The 22,417-nt window shown below is 41.3% G+C and overlaps 2 protein-coding genes across 4 annotated transcripts; one reads left to right on the forward strand and one right to left on the reverse strand.

Moving 5' to 3' along the window:
- Positions 1-16: 16 nt before the first annotated feature.
- ldhbb (lactate dehydrogenase Bb) lies at positions 17-11,914 on the forward strand (the record flags this gene model as incomplete). Of its 2 annotated transcripts, XM_080842229.1 has the most annotated exons (8): positions 17-71; positions 526-662; positions 905-1,022; positions 1,947-2,120; positions 2,561-2,734; positions 3,386-3,503; positions 11,497-11,620; positions 11,747-11,914. In XM_080842229.1, the coding sequence occupies 8 exons, from the start codon at positions 17-19 to the stop codon at positions 11,912-11,914; spliced, it is 1,068 nt and encodes a 355-aa protein (XP_080698355.1). The 2 variants fall into 2 exon arrangements, with proteins under 2 accessions (XP_080698355.1, XP_080698356.1); XM_080842230.1 differs by lacking the exons at positions 17-71; positions 1,947-2,120 and having other exon boundaries at positions 603-662.
- A 2,979-nt stretch (positions 11,915-14,893) lies between these two features.
- On the reverse strand, positions 14,894-21,936 carry golt1bb (golgi transport 1Bb). Of its 2 annotated transcripts, none has more exons than XM_080842756.1 (5): positions 21,806-21,936; positions 21,315-21,406; positions 20,987-21,165; positions 19,688-19,769; positions 14,894-16,115 (listed from the first exon to the last, which is right to left on the reverse strand). In XM_080842756.1, the coding sequence occupies exons 1-5, from the start codon at positions 21,828-21,830 to the stop codon at positions 16,077-16,079; spliced, it is 417 nt and encodes a 138-aa protein (XP_080698882.1). In that variant the 5' UTR covers positions 21,831-21,936; the 3' UTR covers positions 14,894-16,076. The 2 variants fall into 2 exon arrangements, with proteins under 2 accessions (XP_080698882.1, XP_080698883.1); XM_080842757.1 differs by having other exon boundaries at positions 16,082-16,115; positions 19,699-19,769.
- Between the last annotated feature and the right edge of the window lie 481 nt (positions 21,937-22,417).

A 22,417-nucleotide genomic window follows, 5' to 3' on the forward strand; every position in this document is an offset into this window, starting at 1 on the left:
CGGTCTCTGACATGCCATGTTGATTTCTTGGTGGTTTCTATACCTGGCAGCCCGGAACATCATCGATCAAAGTAAGTATTTGAGCAAGTACTCAGTCACTTGTTTTTACTTAACTCTATTCTGACCATTAGGTTTTGTGTGGGACACAGTCAGTGCATGTTTGTGTGGCGGGCGTGTGTGTATGAAGGCTTCTAGAATGTAAACTTTCAAGATGAGGCCTACACTTCATGAAAACCTATTGCAAAAGTAAAGAGTGAGTGTCTGCTATTTATCTAGTTTTCTTCTTAAAATCTGTAAAGCGCATTATTGATTCTTTCACATGAATAGCCTTTAATTCTCTCAACACAAATATGAGTAAAGGTTTTGCTTATGAGTAAAGGTTTCGCTACATATCTGGACAAAATGTAATGCATCAAAGTGTTTGCATATGCTTGTTTGTACATAGTTGGCAAAGGGACATCGGTCTTAATGCATTTGATCTCTGAGCCAGTTGGAGACTACTTAGCAAAATCTGTTTTGGTGCAGCTCTGGACATGGCCTCAGTCCTGCAGAAGCTCATCATGCCCATGTTCAGAGGGCCAGCAGAGCCACCCAGGAACAAGGTGACGGTGGTCGGGGTGGGCCAAGTAGGAATGGCCTGTGCCATCAGCATCCTGCTACGGGCAAGTTTTTATTAAATCATCCTGTTGGTTTATCACCAAAAACACTCTCATCTTGCATTGATGACTTCACTATGACAAACTGTGCCATATCATCAAAGGTCATGTATTTACCGCATTATGTATTTACCGCGTTATTTCTATTTCATAATTTAGATTCTTCAGGAGATATTTCATAGTTCGTAGGTAAGCATTTAAGAAAAGTTGTCATGTTAAAAATCTTCCTGTCCGCTTTCTGTCGATAGGAGTTTTGTGATGAGTTGGCTCTGGTGGATGTGATGGAGGATAAACTCAAAGGAGAGATGATGGACCTCCAGCATGGCAGCCTCTTCTTAAAGACACCCAAGATTGTGGCCGGCAAAGGTGAGGATGTTTTTTGCAACTGGATCACAATACTATTTATCAGGAGTGTTCTAATTTTTTTTTTTTATTCACTGTTTTTATTTATGAAACGAAGCAAAACAGAATTATAAAAAAACAGCAATACATCACAATACTCCCGTCGTCCCACCCCACCCACCCATCCCAGCCTCAGACACGAATCACACTTCTCATGGACCCAAAAATGACAGAAAGACCTATATAGAGGAATAACAAAACAAAATAAATAAATTACAGACATGATAGTAAAACATGTGAAGTGACCTCAAATATGATTACCCATCCATTCAGTGACCATCCTGGCACACCTCTCCCAAATGTGTGTTCTTGTAGCCTTAGCGTTATGAATTCTAGCTGAAGAAAGTTCCATCACTGTAACAACATGAAAGTTTTTTTTGCAGCTGTTAAGCCTGCAAGCCAAACCTCACGCTATTTCTCAGGGAAATTCATTTGGGAGTCATCATAAACTACACTTACATCATTAACAGTCTTGGGTGTAAAGGAATGTCAACTTCCAATAACTCAGACAAAATTAAAGTTACCTCTTAACAAAAAAGATTGGGCTTCTTTGCAGTCCCAAAGCATGTGTCTAAAAGTGCCAGGAATGTCTTCATCACACAGGTCACAATTTAAGCTAGCTGTTTGCTTGGCGTGAAACCTATCAATTGGTGTATAGTATGCTCTATGACAGAATTTAAATTATATTAGTTGATGATTTGAGTTTTTTGATGCATTGAAAACATTATCCCATATTCCTTCCCAATCTAGCAAGTCTATAGCTAAATCCCTCTCCAACAATATGTTGCCTTTGATAGCCACTGATATAGAAAGGTCACAGGAGTGTTCTACATTTAAAATGTGTTCTGGATTCTTAGAATGGCTTTATTTTGTTTCTCCAAACATTAGATTACTCTGTGACTGCTCACTCCCGGATCGTCGTGGTCACGGCGGGCGTCCGCCAGCAAGAGGGGGAAAGCAGGTTGAATCTGGTGCAGAGGAATGTCAACATTTTTAAACACATCATCCCTCAGGTCGTCAGATACAGCCCCAACTGCATCCTGATTGTGGTTTCCAACCCAGGTTCACATCACCATCTGTACCATACATACTACACATGCTCATGCCTAGACAATAGCATTGACCAGAAGTGGACATGTTGAAGTTTAGAAAGTATAAGTCATGCCACGTTCAATTATTGTGCCAACTAATACCCGGTTGACATAATCATCAGTCACCTTGGGACAATTTTATTATTTTGGCGCTTTATAAATACAATTGAATTGATTAATAATAATAATAATTCATTTTTATATAGCGCTTTTCTAAGTACGCAAAGACGCTTTACTTGTGCGAAGACAATCAAAACAATACAACGGTAAAAATATAAAAGAGAGAGGATAAAACAAACACACAGAAAATTTTATGGAGCCTCCTCTACACTCAGAATTTGGAGAAACTAACTCCCCACAATTTTACCACATACAGATCATTTCTTAACACAGTTCTCTGTCTGATCATAGTGGATGTCTTAACCTATGTCACCTGGAAGCTGAGTGGTCTGCCCAAACACCGGGTCATTGGTAGTGGCACCAACTTGGACTCTGCCCGCTTCCGCTACCTGATGGCAGAGAGGCTGGGGATCCACCCAAGCAGCTTCAACGGGTGGATCTTAGGAGAGCATGGAGACTCCAGTGGTGAGCAAAGGCACACACAGAAAGAATGAAACTAAATATATTGTTATCAAGATCACTTAACCTCTCCCAAAACATTTCTTTAGGTTAGGCTTTTTTCTTTTTCATTATCAGACTAAAAGGGCACTCATAGAGTGCAGACTTGTGCCAAGGTCAAATGCCCAAGTGAAAAATAATACATAAATAATAATGAAAAAATGTATCCTTGCCACAATTGGGATCCGCTCCCAAATGTAATGGTATCTTGCTTGGCCCATGCTACATGCCCATGGTGGTTGACAAACAGACAGACAAAACAAACAAACGGCACGGAAAACATAACCTCCTTGGCGGAGGTAATAATGTGATATAATGAAGTGAAATCTGAGACTCTTTAACCCATTATGTGAGCGCGTGATTAAGTGACCTGATCCCGGAGTGAAGGAGTTTTGCTACTCCAAGTTCCATTTGAACATTGACTTTTAAACATTAAATAAGGAAATCAGGCCTTTTAGTTCACAGATAATCCATTGCTAGGGAAGCCCTCATATGTATATTACTAACCCAAATCGTGCATATTTTTGAATCATAAATCCATTAAACACTGTTGTAGGTGGTATTGATATCCTTCACGTATAAACGTACTAACTGGAACATGCTCCTTGTGTTATATAGTGCCTGTATGGAGTGGTGCTAATGTGGCTGGGGTGAATCTTCAGAAACTCAACCCAGACATCGGGACAGACGCTGACCAGGAGAACTGGACGGAAACACATAGGAAGGTTGTAGACAGGTATGTCATATACAGTTAGTGTACACAGAGGAGGGTTGTAGACAGGTATGTCATATACAGTTAGTGTACACAGAGGAGGGTTGTAGACAGGTATGAGCCATATACAGTTAGTGTACACAGAGGAGGGTTGTAGACAGGTGTGTCATATACAGTTAGTGTACACAGAGGAGGGTTGTAGACAGGTATGTCATATACAGTTAGTGTACACAGAGGAGGGTTGTAGACAGGTGTGTCATATACAGTTAGTGTATATAGAGGAGGGTTGTAGACAGGTGTGTCATATACAGTTAGTGTACACAGAGGAGGGTTGTAGACAGGTATGTCATATACAGTTAGTGTACACAGAGGAGGGTTGTAGACAGGTATGCCATATACAGTTAGTGTACACAGAGGAGGGTTGTAGACAGGTATGAGCCATATACAGTTAGTGTACACAGAGGAGGGTTGTAGACAGGTATGTCATATACAGTTAGTGTACACAGAGGAGGGTTGTAGACAGGTGTGAGCCATATACAGTTAGTGTACACAGAGGAGGGTTGTAGACAGGTGTGAGCCATATACAGTTAGTGTACACAGAGGAGGGTTGTAGACAGGTGTGAGCCATTTACAGTTAGTGTACACAGAGGAGGGTTGTAGACAGGTATGTCATATACAGTTAGTGTACACAGAGGAGGGTTGTAGACAGGTGTGAGCCATATACAGTTAGTGTACACAGAGGAGGGTTGTAGACAGGTATGAGCCATATACAGTTAGTGTACACAGAGGAGGGTTGTAGACAGGTGTGAGCCATATACAGTTAGTGTACACAGAGGAGGGTTGTAGACAGGTATGCCATATACAGTTAGTGTACACAGAGGAGGGTTGTAGACAGGTATGTCATATACAGTTAGTGTACACAGAGGAGGGTTGTAGACAGGTGTGAGCCATATACAGTTAGTGTACACAGAGGAGGGTTGTAGACAGGTATGAGCCATATACAGTTAGTGTACACAGAGGAGGGTTGTAGACAGGTATGTCATTTACAGTTAGTGTACACAGAGGAGGGTTGTAGACAGGTGTGAGCCATATACAGTTAGTGTACACAGAGGAGGGTTGTAGACAGGTATGTCATATACAGTTAGTGTACACAGAGGAGGGTTGTAGACAGGTATGTCATATACAGTTAGTGTACACAGAGGAGGGTTGTAGACAGGTATGTCATATACAGTTAGTGTACACAGAGGAGGGTTGTAGACAGGTATGTCATATACAGTTAGTGTACACAGAGGAGGGTTGTAGACAGGTGTGAGCCATATACAGTTAGTGTACACAGAGGAGGGTTGTAGACAGGTGTGAGCCATATACAGTTAGTGTACACAGAGGAGGGTTGTAGACAGGTGTGAGCCATATACAGTTAGTGTACACAGAGGAGGGTTGTAGACAGGTGTGAGCCATATACAGTTAGTGTACACAGAGGAGGGTTGTAGACAGGTGTGAGCCATATACAGTTAGTGTACACAGAGGAGGGTTGTAGACAGGTATGTCATATACAGTTAGTGTACACAGAGGAGGGTTGTAGACAGGTATGTCATATACAGTTAGTGTACACAGAGGAGGGTTGTAGACAGGTATGTCATATACAGTTAGTGTACACAGAGGAGGGTTGTAGACAGGTATGTCATATACAGTTAGTGTACACAGAGGAGGGTTGTAGACAGGTATGTCATATACAGTTAGTGTACACAGAGGAGGGTTGTAGACAGGTGTGAGTCATATACAGTTAGTGTACACAGAGGAGGGTTGTAGACAGGTGTGAGCCATATACAGTTAGTGTACACAGAGGAGGGTTGTAGACAGGTGTGAGCCATATACAGTTAGTGTACACAGAGGAGGGTTGTAGACAGGTATGTCATATACAGTTAGTGTACACAGAGGAGGGTTGTAGACAGGTATGCCATATACAGTTAGTGTACACAGAGGAGGGTTGTAGACAGGTATGTCATATACAGTTAGTGTACACAGAGGAGGGTTGTAGACAGGTATGTCATATACAGTTAGTGTACACAGAGGAGGGTTGTAGACAGGTATGAGCCATATACAGTTAGTGTACACAGAGGAGGGTTGTAGACAGGTATGTCATATACAGTTAGTGTACACAGAGGAGGGTTGTAGACAGGTATGAGCCATATACAGTTAGTGTACACAGAGGAGGGTTGTAGACAGGTGTGAGTCATATACAGTTAGTGTACACAGAGGAGGGTTGTAGACAGGTGTGAGTCATATACAGTTAGTGTACACAGAGGAGGGTTGTAGACAGGTATGTCATATACAGTTAGTGTACACAGAGGAGGGTTGTAGACAGGTGTGAGCCATATACAGTTAGTGTACACAGAGGAGGGTTGTAGACAGGTATGTCATATACAGTTAGTGTACACAGAGGAGGGTTGTAGACAGGTATGAGCCATATACAGTTAGTGTACACAGAGGAGGGTTGTAGACAGGTATGAGCCATATACAGTTAGTGTACACAGAGGAGGGTTGTAGACAGGTATGTCATATACAGTTAGTGTACACAGAGGAGGGTTGTAGACAGGTGTGAGCCATATACAGTTAGTGTACACAGAGGAGGGTTGTAGACAGGTATGTCATATACAGTTAGTGTACACAGAGGAGGGTTGTAGACAGGTATGTCATATACAGTTAGTGTACACAGAGGAGGGTTGTAGACAGGTATGTCATATACAGTTAGTGTACACAGAGGAGGGTTGTAGACAGGTATGTCATATACAGTTAGTGTACACAGAGGAGGGTTGTAGACAGGTATGCCATATACAGTTAGTGTACACAGAGGAGGGTTGTAGACAGGTATGAGCCATATACAGTTAGTGTACACAGAGGAGGGTTGTAGACAGGTATGTCATATACAGTTAGTGTACACAGAGGAGGGTTGTAGACAGGTGTGAGCCATATACAGTTAGTGTACACAGAGGAGGGTTGTAGACAGGTGTGAGCCATATACAGTTAGTGTACACAGAGGAGGGTTGTAGACAGGTGTGAGCCATATACAGTTAGTGTACACAGAGGAGGGTTGTAGACAGGTGTGAGCCATATACAGTTAGTGTACACAGAGGAGGGTTGTAGACAGGTATGTCATATACAGTTAGTGTACACAGAGGAGGGTTGTAGACAGGTATGTCATTTACAGTTAGTGTACACAGAGGAGGGTTGTAGACAGGTATGAGCCATATACAGTTAGTGTACACAGAGGAGGGTTGTAGACAGGTATGTCATATACAGTTAGTGTACACAGAGGAGGGTTGTAGACAGGTATGTCATATACAGTTAGTGTACACAGAGGAGGGTTGTAGACAGGTATGTCATATACAGTTAGTGTACACAGAGGAGGATTGTAGACAGGTATGTCATATACAGTTAGTGTACACAGAGGAGGGTTGTAGACAGGTATGTCATATACAGTTAGTGTACACAGAGGAGGGTTGTAGACAGGTGTGAGCCATATACAGTTAGTGTACACAGAGGAGGGTTGTAGACAGGTATGTCATATACAGTTAGTGTACACAGAGGAGGGTTGTAGACAGGTATGTCATATACAGTTAGTGTACACAGAGGAGGGTTGTAGACAGGTGTGAGTCATATACAGTTAGTGTACACAGAGGAGGGTTGTAGACAGGTATGTCATATACAGTTAGTGTACACAGAGGAGGGTTGTAGACAGGTATGTCATATACAGTTAGTGTACACAGAGGAGGGTTGTAGACAGGTGTGTCATATACAGTTAGTGTACACAGAGGAGGGTTGTAGACAGGTGTGAGCCATATACAGTTAGTGTACACAGAGGAGGGTTGTAGACAGGTATGTCATATACAGTTAGTGTACACAGAGGAGGGTTGTAGACAGGTGTGAGTCATATACAGTTAGTGTACACAGAGGAGGGTTGTAGACAGGTGTGAGCCATATACAGTTAGTGTACACAGAGGAGGGTTGTAGACAGGTGTGAGCCATATACAGTTAGTGTACACAGAGGAGGGTTGTAGACAGGTGTGAGCCATATACAGTTAGTGTACACAGAGGAGGGTTGTAGACAGGTATGTCATATACAGTTAGTGTACACAGAGGAGGGTTGTAGACAGGTGTGAGTCATATACAGTTAGTGTACACAGAGGAGGGTTGTAGACAGGTGTGAGCCATATACAGTTAGTGTACACAGAGGAGGGTTGTAGACAGGTGTGAGCCATATACAGTTAGTGTACACAGAGGAGGGTTGTAGACAGGTGTGAGCCATATACAGTTAGTGTACACAGAGGAGGGTTGTAGACAGGTATGTCATATACAGTTAGTGTACACAGAGGAGGGTTGTAGACAGGTATGTCATATACAGTTAGTGTACACAGAGGAGGGTTGTAGACAGGTGTGAGCCATATACAGTTAGTGTACACAGAGGAGGGTTGTAGACAGGTATGTCATATACAGTTAGTGTACACAGAGGAGGGTTGTAGACAGGTGTGAGCCATATACAGTTAGTGTACACAGAGGAGGGTTGTAGACAGGTATGAGCCATATACAGTTAGTGTACACAGAGGAGGGTTGTAGACAGGTGTGAGCCATATACAGTTAGTGTACACAGAGGAGGGTTGTAGACAGGTATGTCATATACAGTTAGTGTACACAGAGGAGGGTTGTAGACAGGTATGAGCCATATACAGTAAGTGTACACAGAGGAGGGTTGTAGACAGGTATGAGCCATATACAGTTAGTGTACACAGAGGAGGGTTGTAGACAGGTATGTCATATACAGTTAGTGTACACAGAGGAGGGTTGTAGACAGGTATGTCATATACAGTTAGTGTACACAGAGGAGGGTTGTAGACAGGTGTGAGCCATATACAGTTAGTGTACACAGAGGAGGGTTGTAGACAGGTATGTCATATACAGTTAGTGTACACAGAGGAGGGTTGTAGACAGGTATGTCATATACAGTTAGTGTACACAGAGGAGGGTTGTAGACAGGTATGTCATATACAGTTAGTGTACACAGAGGAGGGTTGTAGACAGGTATGTCATATACAGTTAGTGTACACAGAGGAGGGTTGTAGACAGGTATGCCATATACAGTTAGTGTACACAGAGGAGGGTTGTAGACAGGTATGAGCCATATACAGTTAGTGTACACAGAGGAGGGTTGTAGACAGGTATGTCATATACAGTTAGTGTACACAGAGGAGGGTTGTAGACAGGTGTGAGCCATATACAGTTAGTGTACACAGAGGAGGGTTGTAGACAGGTGTGAGCCATATACAGTTAGTGTACACAGAGGAGGGTTGTAGACAGGTGTGAGCCATATACAGTTAGTGTACACAGAGGAGGGTTGTAGACAGGTATGTCATATACAGTTAGTGTACACAGAGGAGGGTTGTAGACAGGTATGTCATTTACAGTTAGTGTACACAGAGGAGGGTTGTAGACAGGTATGAGCCATATACAGTTAGTGTACACAGAGGAGGGTTGTAGACAGGTATGCCATATACAGTTAGTGTACACAGAGGAGGGTTGTAGACAGGTATGTCATATACAGTTAGTGTACACAGAGGAGGATTGTAGACAGGTATGTCATATACAGTTAGTGTACACAGAGGAGGGTTGTAGACAGGTGTGAGCCATATACAGTTAGTGTACACAGAGGAGGGTTGTAGACAGGTATGTCATATACAGTTAGTGTACACAGAGGAGGGTTGTAGACAGGTATGTCATATACAGTTAGTGTACACAGAGGAGGGTTGTAGACAGGTGTGAGCCATATACAGTTAGTGTACACAGAGGAGGGTTGTAGACAGGTATGAGTCATATACAGTTAGTGTACACAGAGGAGGGTTGTAGACAGGTGTGAGCCATATACAGTTAGTGTACACAGAGGAGGGTTGTAGACAGGTATGTCATATACAGTTAGTGTACACAGAGGAGGGTTGTAGACAGGTATGAGCCATATACAGTTAGTGTACACAGAGGAGGGTTGTAGACAGGTGTGAGCCATATACAGTTAGTGTACACAGAGGAGGGTTGTAGACAGGTATGTCATATACAGTTAGTGTACACAGAGGAGGGTTGTAGACAGGTATGTCATATACAGTTAGTGTACACAGAGGAGGGTTGTAGACAGGTATGTCATATACAGTTAGTGTACACAGAGGAGGGTTGTAGACAGGTATGAGCCATATACAGTTAGTGTACACAGAGGAGGGTTGTAGACAGGTGTGTCATATACAGTTAGTGTACACAGAGGAGGGTTGTAGACAGGTGTGTCATATACAGTTAGTGTACACAGAGGAGGGTTGTAGACAGGTATGTCATATACAGTTAGTGTACACAGAGGAGGGTTGTAGACAGGTATGTCATATACAGTTAGTGTACACAGAGGAGGGTTGTAGACAGGTATGTCATATACAGTTAGTGTACACAGAGGAGGGTTGTAGACAGGTATGTCATATACAGTTAGTGTACACAGAGGAGGGTTGTAGACAGGTATGTCATATACAGTTAGTGTACACAGAGGAGGGTTGTAGACAGGTATGTCATATACAGTTAGTGTACACAGAGGAGGGTTGTAGACAGGTGTGAGCCATATACAGTTAGTGTACACAGAGGAGGGTTGTAGACAGGTGTGAGCCATATACAGTTAGTGTACACAGAGGAGGGTTGTAGACAGGTATGTCATTTACAGTTAGTGTACACAGAGGAGGGTTGTAGACAGGTATGAGCCATATACAGTTAGTGTACACAGAGGAGGGTTGTAGACAGGTATGTCATATACAGTTAGTGTACACAGAGGAGGGTTGTAGACAGGTGTGAGCCATATACAGTTAGTGTACACAGAGGAGGGTTGTAGACAGGTATGTCATATACAGTTAGTGTACACAGAGGAGGGTTGTAGACAGGTGTGAGCCATATACAGTTAGTGTACACAGAGGAGGGTTGTAGACAGGTGTGAGCCATATACAGTTAGTGTACACAGAGGAGGGTTGTAGACAGGTGTGAGCCATATACAGTTAGTGTACACAGAGGAGGGTTGTAGACAGGTATGTCATATACAGTTAGTGTACACAGAGGAGGGTTGTAGACAGGTGTGAGCCATATACAGTTAGTGTACACAGAGGAGGGTTGTAGACAGGTATGTCATATACAGTTAGTGTACACAGAGGAGGGTTGTAGACAGGTATGAGCCATATACAGTTAGTGTACACAGAGGAGGGTTGTAGACAGGTATGAGCCATATACAGTTAGTGTACACAGAGGAGGGTTGTAGACAGGTGTGAGCCATATACAGTTAGTGTACACAGAGGAGGGTTGTAGACAGGTATGAGCCATATACAGTTAGTGTACACAGAGGAGGGTTGTAGACAGGTATGTCATATACAGTTAGTGTACACAGAGGAGGGTTGTAGACAGGTATGAGCCATATACAGTTAGTGTACACAGAGGAGGGTTGTAGACAGGTATGAGCCATATACAGTTAGTGTACACAGAGGAGGGTTGTAGACAGGTATGAGCCATATACAGTTAGTGTACACAGAGGAGGGTTGTAGACAGGTGTGAGCCATATACAGTTAGTGTACACAGAGGAGGGTTGTAGACAGGTATGTCATATACAGTTAGTGTACACAGAGGAGGGTTGTAGACAGGTGTGAGCCATATACAGTTAGTGTACACAGAGGAGGGTTGTAGACAGGTGTGAGCCATATACAGTTAGTGTACACAGAGGAGGGTTGTAGACAGGTGTGAGCCATATACAGTTAGTGTACACAGAGGAGGGTTGTAGACAGGTGTGAGCCATATACAGTTAGTGTACACAGAGGAGGGTTGTAGACAGGTGTGAGCCATATACAGTTAGTGTACACAGAGGAGGGTTGTAGACAGGTGTGAGCCATATACAGTTAGTGTACACAGAGGCTGACATAAAGCCACATAACTGTTGACTTCTCATTGCCTACTTTCACTGCAGTGCCTACGAGGTCATTAAACTGAAGGGCTACACTAACTGGGCCATTGGTCTAAGTGTGGCTGATCTGATTGAAAGCCTCATGAAAAATCTGAACAGGATCCATCCAGTATCAACTATGGTAAAGGTCAGTACAATCCTCTTGTACAGGAGTACACACTGAGCCACTTGATAGACGCATACTAACATTAATCTATATGTACTAGTGGATGTATGGATTGGTGACTGTAACCTGTGTGCTTTTGATATGCAGGGCATGTTTGGCATAGGTGATGAGGTCTACTTGAGCCTGCCCTGTGTGCTGAACAGCAATGGGGTGAGCAGTGTGGTCAACATGACTCTGACTGAGGATGAGAGGGCCCAGCTGAAGAGGAGCGCTGATACACTGTGGAACATCCAGAGGGACCTGAAGGACTTGTAGTGGAATAGATGGGACCAATTCATTCAGTCATTACAAACAAATAAGCTGAAAGTTCAAAACACGGCATAATTAAAACTCTTACGTACGGTCTCAGTCATTTCGATGAAACTGATTTCTATATATCTTTGAATAAACCTCAAAAACCTAAGACCTGAGAAAATCTCAATATAGCTATAGTTTGTAGGTTGGGCAAATAGCAACACTATGGAACAATTTGCAAGTTTCTGAGTTCCACAATGTAGTTTTGTTGTTTGGGTCGGAACACCCCATGAAAACATATGAAAAGTCTTCATGCCAGGACATCGCTAACAACATAGTTTTTCACCAAAACTCTATCATGCTGCTTTAAGGACGAGGCTACTAGTACACAAGAGATTCCTTTCATGGAAAAGGAAAATGAGCACCAGTTATATTTCAGCTATAAGTGACCACTCATTAGACTTCTGCATGATGCACTCAATGCTCTTTGCCAGTCATGTATCCTTCGTCCTTTTAGTGCTTCTGTCAGTCAACTGATAAATTAAACAATATCAGTCTAGAGGGTTAGTTTACCCGGTAGCATATATATACTAATAAAATACTGTCATAATAACATTCACAATAATTGGCACTTCTGGTTAGGATAGTAAGAAATGTGTAACTTCCTTAGGGATTTTTTTTCTCAGAATAAACCTCAATTAATGGGTGCCTTTTCCATTTCATTTTCAGTAAAGATAACTCACCAAAAGATTACTTTTAAACAGGCCTTTTTACTCATCTTACCTAGGGGTGCCAGAATTTGTGGAGGGAATGTCACTTACCCATGCTGCAAGGAACATTGCCAAGCCTATTTAGACAGGATGCTATGTATGCATGTCTAGGCAGCAGTGTGCTAATTGAATACATTTGTGCTGACTCATTTTAAGATCCCTTTTTAATCTAATTAGCATTTTTGGAGGTCTAAGTTGGACAAATGACCGAAGGGAAGTCGGGAACAACGAAAACAACGCTTAATTTGTCTGTCACACTTAACCTATTCTTTTGCCATCATTTCGGGACATAGTCCTAGCAACATGGTGCACATAACGACCCGCATGAAATGACGTATTAATTAAGGGAAACTGCAGTCACTGACAGCCCTTAATGACAGTGGCTGGTTTCAACTGGCTAAAGCTCTGGGGCCGTATTCACAAAGCATTTTATCTTACCACTAAGAGTGCTCCTAACTCGCGCTAAAACATTTTACGTAGGAGTAATTTCTTAAAAGTGATTCACAACGCCTCTGAGACCTACTCATACTAAGGATAATACAAACTCCTAAGCTTAAGATAAAAGCACCGTTGCTATGGATGACGTCGATTCTCATGCACGAGTTTAGAAGGGGTGAGGACGGTGATTGGTTGTTGACAGGCTCTCTCATTAAAAACTCATTTGTGACGTCCCTCTAACAATCCCACTATATCAACTGAAAATAAGAGAATAAGCTAGGCTTCAAATTAAGTCATATTAAATAGTTATGGACAGTGCAGTTAGCAGAATGCACACGCATAATGACAAGTTTGTGCATCCAACTGGAATGACACTTTGCACGTTAAGAGAAAAAGAAAGCGATCAATATAAAATATGGCAATTGCATGTAATCAAGGCAGTAATAATTAAAGCACCCAGCAAACTGTTAGGCTATTATATTTCCAGCCCTTGACCACTTCAAATATCAGCACATACGGCCCTTCAAGCGAAACGAACGTGAAACGTAGCCTAAGTGAAAGCCTACTGGTCCCAGGACCAATAGCCACTGTCACCCCGGCGGCATCCAGCTGGTAAGTTCTCAAAAACCTGCTGCAGACCGCTCTCCGTTGAAATGCACGAGTCATCGGTACATCCAGGCCACGGTGGGCGAAAACGTCCTCATCTTTTGATGGGGCAATTATTGTAATGTGTGTCCCGTCACTTGACATTCCTGCGATCGCCATGGAATTTACTTTGATCTTGTGTAATTGGCGATTGTCCAAAGGCAACTGGATAAACTGTTGGATGATGTGGGGTCTACAGTGCGTTGATAGTTTGATGAATTAAACGGCTGATGGATGATTCCCAGTGTCGTCATTTGCGTTTTCCGCGAAGCCAAATAGGCTATCTTTATGTTTCCAAACATTTCACTTCGGGACACATCGTTGTTTAAAGGCGTCATTGCATCCCGCGCTAATTCTACGACAATATTAATACCTTCACTGTTTAAGCAATGTCTTTTATCAATTCCAAGTCGGCTGCAGCCATCTTACGATTTTTTGTGAATAAGTCTTAGTGACTTAGGAGTCCTCATGAGGAGTTTTAAGCTGTCTTAGACTTAGGTGCTACTTTTAGGGATAAAATACTTTGTGAATTGCTCTTAGTAAAAAAAAATAGGAGTCCTAAATTTAAGACTGACACGCCCATTATTTTTAGGAGTTTCTCCTAAATTCGCCACTTACGAGCTACTTTTAGCCCTAAGATTCTTTGTGAATAAGGCCCCAGATTTTTTTCAGTAAGAGGAATGCATACTCATTTTTGTTACTTTGAAGGTTTAAATGCACAAGATATGCATGTCATAATAATTTTTGCAGAATTATATTTAAAAAACTGATGTTGTAACCACAGGATTATACCGTGACAACTGTTAGCATTGCTAACTGTTGTTGGCAAAACACTCAAGGGTAGTTTAGTACATACATTTCACTTTTCATTCTTGTAAAAAGTAGATGTTTCAGGTTTGTGATTTAAAATCAGAGATCTTGTAAACTGGTCCATCATTTAACTGAAGCCTACTGTACATCCCCCAAGTAATTATCAATCTCATGAGTTGAACATTAAATGAGTGGTTCCCATCAGCATTATGTATTTCACTCAAAGGCAGTTTCCATTGTTTCCAACATGTATAATTTACAAATATTAACAGAAAGTCAGTTTCACACAATATCATTCTTCAGTCAGAACACTGTCAGATTAAACAAAAGCCGCAATGAAAATAACCCCAGTTGCATGTAGATGTCATACATATTATGGCATTGGTACAATAGACAAGGTAATACAAGACGATTGAACAGAATGATCAGTAACGTCGTCTGTCTAACTACCTGAGGAATTTGGGAAAACTCACAGCCTCAGTGAAAAAAAACAGGGTAAGAGGCAAGAAGCACCCCTGGTGCTGCTGTGATCATAGCAACGCATAAATTCACCCGCAACTCATGCCTGTGATCACAACCATGATGTTATGGACAATATCACACTCCCCGTCACGGTGTATGACTAGGTGGCCTTGTGCCATTTGTCCATAACCCATACGTATGAGTGGTGAGACAACATGCCCTTACTGGTCTTGCTTGTGTTGGCATTTTATTTTCATAAATAAATAAGCTGGGCCGTTTCTTCCCCCCCCCCCCACCAGAATGTTTCCACAACACTTCCTGTGCTTTTAATTTGAGGATATGTATAAGTTACATTTTTGATACCGGGAATTTGGTTAAAGAATTTCCTTTCACAAGTTGTCAGTATTCTGGTTTCGGTGGACAGAGTACTTGCATTGACGGTTGACAAACTTCACTGGTCATCCCCAGACACAGTGGAACATACAGAACCATCAACAGTTAAAAACAACCTTACAAAACTCAGTAACCTTTTTTTATACGCACAAGACTCCCATCATGTCAGCACAGCACTGTAAAGAATGGCCTGCTCGTTCACTCACTTGATTGACCAGAGTTTGGGCATTGCACATCAACATTAAAAACACACACACACACACACAAGAGGGAGTTACAGATCCAACAGTGCTGATTCAGGGTGTGCAACGTTTGTAGTCCTGGTTCACCACCAGGTGGAGGCATGTGACACCATGAATCACAGAATGTCTCTCGGTTGGGCTGGAACTAGTCCCCAAATCTTCTAGGTCTTTTCTTTCATGGCAACAGACTTAATGCAACACAATATCTCCCGTCAAAACAAAACTTCAGTAACTTCAGTAGCCAGATGAAAGTTCATGGAGGAAAAAAATGTTTTCCTTCAGATGAGAAGAGGTCTGAATTGACTGCCCAAATCCACCTCAAGGAGTGTTGGCAGTAAAGTAACATTTAAAATGTAAAACTCTGAAATATAAATATTGTTAGGGAATGATCAAGCAAATGTCCATTGTGACCATCAGTTACCGTTATACCATGGTGTTGCTCTCGCCAACTTTATCAACCAACTGGAAAAGAATATCAAATGTAAAAATGAATTGTTAATGCATAATGAAGAACTTCATTAATATATAAATATTGCTATTATTAATATACTTAAATTATATACATACACTACCGTTCAAAAGTTTGGGGTCACTTAGAAATGTCCTTATTTATCAAAGAAAAGCACTGGAAATATCTGTTTTTTTAATGAAATATCTACATAGGTGTATAGAGGCCCATTTCCAGCAACTATCACTTCGGTGTTCTAATGGTACATTGTGTTTGCTAATCGCCTTAGAAGACTCATGGATGACTAGAAAACCATTGAAAACCCTTGTGCAATTATGATAGCACAGCTGAAATCTGTTTTGCTGGTGAGAGAAGCTATAAAACTGGCCTTCATTTGAGCTAGTTGAGTATCTGGAGCATCACATTTGTGGGTTCGGTTATACTCTCAAAATGGCTTGAAAAAGATAACTTTCATGTGAAACTCGCCAGTCTATTCTTGTATTTAGGAATGAAGGCTATTCCATGCGAGAAATTGCGAAGAAACTGAACTTTTCCTACAACGGTGTGTACTACTCCCTTCAGAGAACAGCAGAAAAATATCAAAAGACATCACAGCTGTGTGCCAAAGATGTAATAAGGCCGAAGGGACGTTCATGCATATGTTTTGGGACTGTAGCCTTTTGAAAAACTACTGGTGCTCAATCCATTCATTCATTGAAGTAGTCTTGGATAGACAGTTTGAACCCACCAATAGTCTAGACTTACTTAATGATACAAAGGCCTTAGTCCTGGATCAGTCTAAAAGAAGAATATTCATTTTGTTTACGTATTTTGCAAGGAAATGTATACTTTTATTTTGGAAAAATGAATTACCCCCATCTTTTAAGAATTTTGTGGACCAATTATCTTCTTTCTTGCCTTTAGAGAAAATGACTTTGGAGAAATTTAACAAAGGCTATCTTTTTCATGATCTCTGGCGCCCTAAAATTTCAGGTTTGATCAATTTGAACAGGTAGAGTTTAAACCTTGACATGACGTTGGTATTCCACATTATCTTTTTCTTATTGGTTGTTAAATATATGTACAGACTGAGATTGAAAGCAAAGCCCTCCATTACCATTTTTTCCCCCTTTTTTTTTCATGAACTAGCCCTATTCTTTGTATGTATGTGTGTGTGTATGTATGTACAGGCACATGAACACGCACACACGCATTTATATATGTGTGTGTGTGTGTGTGTGTGTGTGTGTGTGTAGGCGTATGTATAGATGTATGTATATGAATATATTTTCTGTTCTACATAATTTCCCTTTTTTATTTTTAGTATTATTCTTTAATTTATCATATGTATAGGATTATCCCTGTGGGGGAGGGGGGAGGGGGGGTGAGTGGTTGGAGGTATGTGGGGAAAAAAAATCTACGAAAAGGACTACACGAACAAAAGAAACAAATATATATATGTTTGCATGTTTGAATGTCCTTTTTGAAATAAAAAGATTTAACAAAAAAAGAGAACAGCAGAAATGGGCTCTTACCAGAGAAAAAAGAGAAGTGGGAGGCCCCGGTGCACAACTCAGCAAGAAGACAAGTGTATTAGAGCAGGGGTCTTCAACGTTTTTCAGGCCAGGGACCCCCAAACTGATGGCAAGATGAGCAGGGACCCCCTACTATATAAATTGCATAAAATTTTGTTTATAGTATACTGGGCCTAGTGCCAAATAAACATAGCTACCCTGTTATTGTGTCGATGGCACACATCCTCCCACATTAGTGAGATGTATCTTCTTTTCAATAACTCCTGACTGACACGATCCAACGGATGACGGAGGAGGAGTCTGGCGCATGGAGTTGTGTTGACAACATAGATGTTATAGTGAGATTGACAGGTCAACAAACCAATCACACCGCTAGCAAGTTGTTAAGATTGTAGGTAGTAGCATGCTTACATTAGCTAGGAGGCTCACACACCTCGCAAATCCTCACTTATTTTTCAGTTACAATTTATGTTTTTTGACCTTGTACAGTGTCTATTTCTCTTTATTTTTTATTTTTTTTTAAATCTAAGCAAAAAAATGTCAAACTAACAATTTATAGGTACAAACAAGACAAGCTATGGAGTTTGGTCCGCCATCTTTTATCTTTGATTTTCGCGCTCTTTAGACTTGGGCAGAAACGCGATCTGATTGGCTAGTGCCTGTGCATGAAAGGTGCTGTGAGTGAACCGGTGCCCAGCTTGAGAGAGCTCCTGTGGGTAGCTGAATGTGTCGATTGGACTGAAAGATAACGTCTTCTTGATCAATTTATGTGTTCGCTACAATATGTTGGATTTATGTTAATGTAAATGTAAAGGGAATAAATACAATTCTGATAAGGAAGACATTTAAATTTGCGGAAAAAAAAAAATTGTTGAATTTTTTTTTTTTTTTTTTTTTTAGAAATATTAAAAAATTATCTTATCAACCAAAGATTTCGCGACCCCCCTGCAGTACCTCCGCGGACCCCCTGGGGGTCGCGGACCCCCTGTTGAAGACCCCTGTATTAGAGTGTCTAGTTTAAGAAATAGACGCCTCACAGGTCCTCAACTGGCAGCTTTTTAAATGGTACCCACAAAACACCAGTGTCACCTTCTACAGTGAAGAGGCGACTGGGATGCTGGCCACATAGGCAGAGTGTCAAAGAAAAAGCTATATCTGAGACTGGCCAAGCAAAAGAAAAGATTGATATGGGCAAAAGAACACAGACATTGGACAGAGGAAGATTGGAAAAAAGTGTTCTGGACGAATTTAAAGTTTGAGGTGTTTGGATCATACAGAAGAACATTTATGAGACGCAGAACAGGTGAAAAGATGCCGGAAGAGTGCCTGAAGCCATCTGTCAAGCATAGTGGAGGTAATGTGATGGTCTGGGGCTGCTTTGATGCTGGTAAAGTGAGAGATTTGTGGTAGGTAAAAGGGATTTTAAATAGGGAAGGCTGTCACTCCATTTTGCAACACCATGCCATACCATGTGTAGAGCGCTTGATTGGAGCCAATTTCCTCCTACAACCGGACAATGACCCAAAGCGCATCTCCAAATTATGCAAGAACTATATAGGGAAGAAGCAGGCAGCTCGTATGCTGTCTGTAATGGAGTGGCCAGCGCAGTCACCAGATCTCAACCCCATTGAGCTGTTGTGGGAGCAGCTTGGCCGTATGGTACGCAACAAGTGCCCATCAAGCCATTCTAACTTGTGGGAGGTGCTTCAGGAAGCGTGGGGTGAAATTTCTACAGATTACCTCAACAAATTAATAACTAGAATGCCAAAGGTCTCCAACGCTGTAATTGCTGCAAATGGAGCCTTTTTTGACGAAAGAAAAGTTTGAAGAACACAATTAATATTTCAAATAAAAATCATTATTTCCAACCTTGTCAATGTCTTGACTATATTTTCTATTCATTTTGCAACTCATTGGATAAATACAAGTGTGAGTTTTCATGGAAAACATGAAATTGTCTTGGTGACCCCAAACTTTTGAACGGTAATGTATATAGAAATATAAAATATGTATATAATATATAACATGTATACTCAGGCAGAGGAACTTACCCCACTGATACCTGGGAGATTTAGCAGAGACCCCAGAACGGGTATCCTCCTAATGAAACCAACAGCCACTGGAAAGAACCCTCTATTGAAGAGAAACAGAACGTTTTTCAAACATTAAAAGAGAAGTTACACAAAACCAGTAGTCCAATTGTCCTGTGACCAAGTCAACACATAATGCCATATCAAATGTTCTCTTGCTTCCCTCGTATTGAATTCAGTATTACTTTTTAAAAGAGGTCAAATGTGAAAGTGGTATGCTCAGAAACCCTAGTAAGGCTAGATGAGGTGCACACGTATGCCACCATTACAGACAGAGAAGGACAGAGACTGGATGCATTTCTCCTCTTGTACGTAGTGTTCAAGGACCACACTTTACCTGACTATTCTGATATGTACAGTATCTCTTGTGCCTTCATGTCAGTGGTAAACTTACACAAAGTTGTATGATGTAACACTCTGTGGAGCCTATTTAAATGGATGCATTTGCTCTGGGTTTGGGGTGACTTCACTGATTTGGAAAGGTCAAATGTCATTGGAAAGTGAGGTGTGCCTCTGCCATCTCAAAGGTATAGATATGTAGGATGAATGATACAATCCATAGATACAGGGACACACCTAAACTTGCAAATAGTAGACTGCCCCATCCAACTCTATGACCCCCTGGGTACACTAAAAATAATGCCACCCAGATAAAGACAAACTGGGCACAGAAAGCACATCACTTTCCACTGATGCCAAAGATTATCTACAGTAACGAACCCATTCAGATTCTGGTTCATATCATCATAATTCTTCACAGTTTTTTTTTTAATAATATCCACAGTCATATTCCGCCATGCTTGCTTTTGACTAAAGTAACTCCACTCTGTCAATAATACCCATGCAATAGGTGCACACTGCCACTTCAGTGTCATTTATACAAATCTGATGTGAGGGCATTTAAATGGCTGTCGTTTCAGGTTGCTAACAAAGTTTAGTGAGTTTGACAAAACCCTACTGGGTGAGAATAGTAGACTCCACTTTTTACAATACTGTGTATTTTATATATATATTTATATAAAAAAATATATATAAATGCATATGGAGATGGAAGGTTGGAACAAAACACTGATGTCTGTGAAATCGTTGACTGTGAGCCTATGACTGGCTGTGGGATCACTGTGGTTGTTATGAAAGTTACAAACATATCAGACACTACGAAGCTCAAGTGGACAAGAAAACCACTGTCTAAATTGTTTAATGTTTTCGTGATTTAGACATGTTCAATATCTTTGGAACATTAAGGCATCCCAAACTTACCTGAATAACAAAAAGAAGCCATAAGTCTCGAGGACCACACCAACAATGGGCCAACCGATCAATACAATAAACACACCCCCCAGGAAGAAACTGGTGGCTTTTGCTTTATGCCTTTGGAAGAAGAATCTGAAGGTGCGTTCCAAGCCGATGACAAATGATAACCCTGTAACAAATAATATCTACACACCCATACACACAATTAAGTCACAAAACAGTTAATCATATATCTCTGGCTTTCAAATGATCAGGGATTCACTGTAACTTCAAACAAGCGCTGGTATCACTAAGCATCATTTTGCAGGTGCAACTTTATGGTTAATAGACTTACATTTCCTATGGCAAGGAGGGCTTTATCGAAGAACAGGATCATTCCAAAGAAGAGGAAAAACACGCCGAATCCTGTTAGACCCATTCCAATCTCTGAGGTGAAAAGGGAAATGGCATTATGACTTGAATGAAAAGTTTGGGTAAAGCTTTGGTACCGTTACTAGCAGTCAGATGCAGCAGAAGGATGTACACTAACGTTAAACTGTTAACCTTATTACTATTGGCATCACCTCAAGTGTTTTGTCACAGGGAATTGTGACCCTTTGAAACACAAATAATGACAGATTTCTCATCCTTAACTGTGAATGGCACTGTAAACTAGCGGAGGGCAACAGTGCCGAATTCAGGCCTGTCTTTCATTCAGTGAGCTAGCTAGGTAGCTAATGTTACTTTTTCTGACCATCCATTGCCATGGATTCCTATTTAATCTAAGCGATAGTGGAACACCACACTGAAAACGATGATAAGACCTCAAATATAAATTTGGCTTACTCTGAGAATCCGTCAGCGAAATCATTTTTACGATTGACCTGGTCTTCGCAACAAACGTTGTGCTTGTGCTTTGCAACTATAACCGCCACGTCTTCTGGGAAAGGAGTGATATCCACAGCGCCTGCGTGGATGCAGTATGTTCAGAAGCGTCAGGTAATGTCTCCAATGCAGTGCAGTAGCAGGCTAGTTAAATAGGGACAGTGAAATGAGTACACTGTATTTGTAATTAATGCCAGTGCCGAAATATTTGTAGTAATTTATACCAATAGAGACTAAATCGTCTCATTTTGTTTAGTGAAAGAAACATCCCTAAGAAAGACGTTTAAATGATTGTAGATCAATAGTCTACATGACCACGAAAACTGATATAATTTCTTAGCAACAGCACACATTGTGTGCAAGCCTATGGTTTAGTTTTTATTTTACATGGACTACTCCCTCTGAGAGTAGTGTATACTCCGTCGATATGGGAGATGTGTTTTATATCCTAAATAATCACCCTAGATTGTGAGAGAAATAACCAAGAGTAAACTACTTTTCCCACAATGCACAACTATCGACCCGGAAGAAAGAGATCGCTCGACGTAGCATACACTTCTACTCTGTCAAACA

This window comes from Sprattus sprattus, assembly GCF_963457725.1.
Source record: "Sprattus sprattus genome assembly, chromosome: 7".
Classification (NCBI taxonomy): domain Eukaryota; kingdom Metazoa; phylum Chordata; class Actinopteri; order Clupeiformes; family Clupeidae; genus Sprattus; species Sprattus sprattus.

Excerpts from the sequence above, each read along its gene's own strand:
- golt1bb (XM_080842756.1), bottom strand. The coding sequence starts at position 21,830 with ATGATTTCGCTGACGGATTCTCAGA. Across the intron at positions 21,166-21,314 it reads CCCTCCTTGCCATAGGAAAT|ATATTATTTGTTACAGGGTT; the intron begins GTAAGTCTATTA and ends ATGGGTGTGTAG. Across the intron at positions 16,116-19,687 it reads ATCTCCCAGGTATCAGTGGG|TTGGTTGATAAAGTTGGCGA; the intron begins GTAAGTTCCTCT and ends ATTCTTTTCCAG.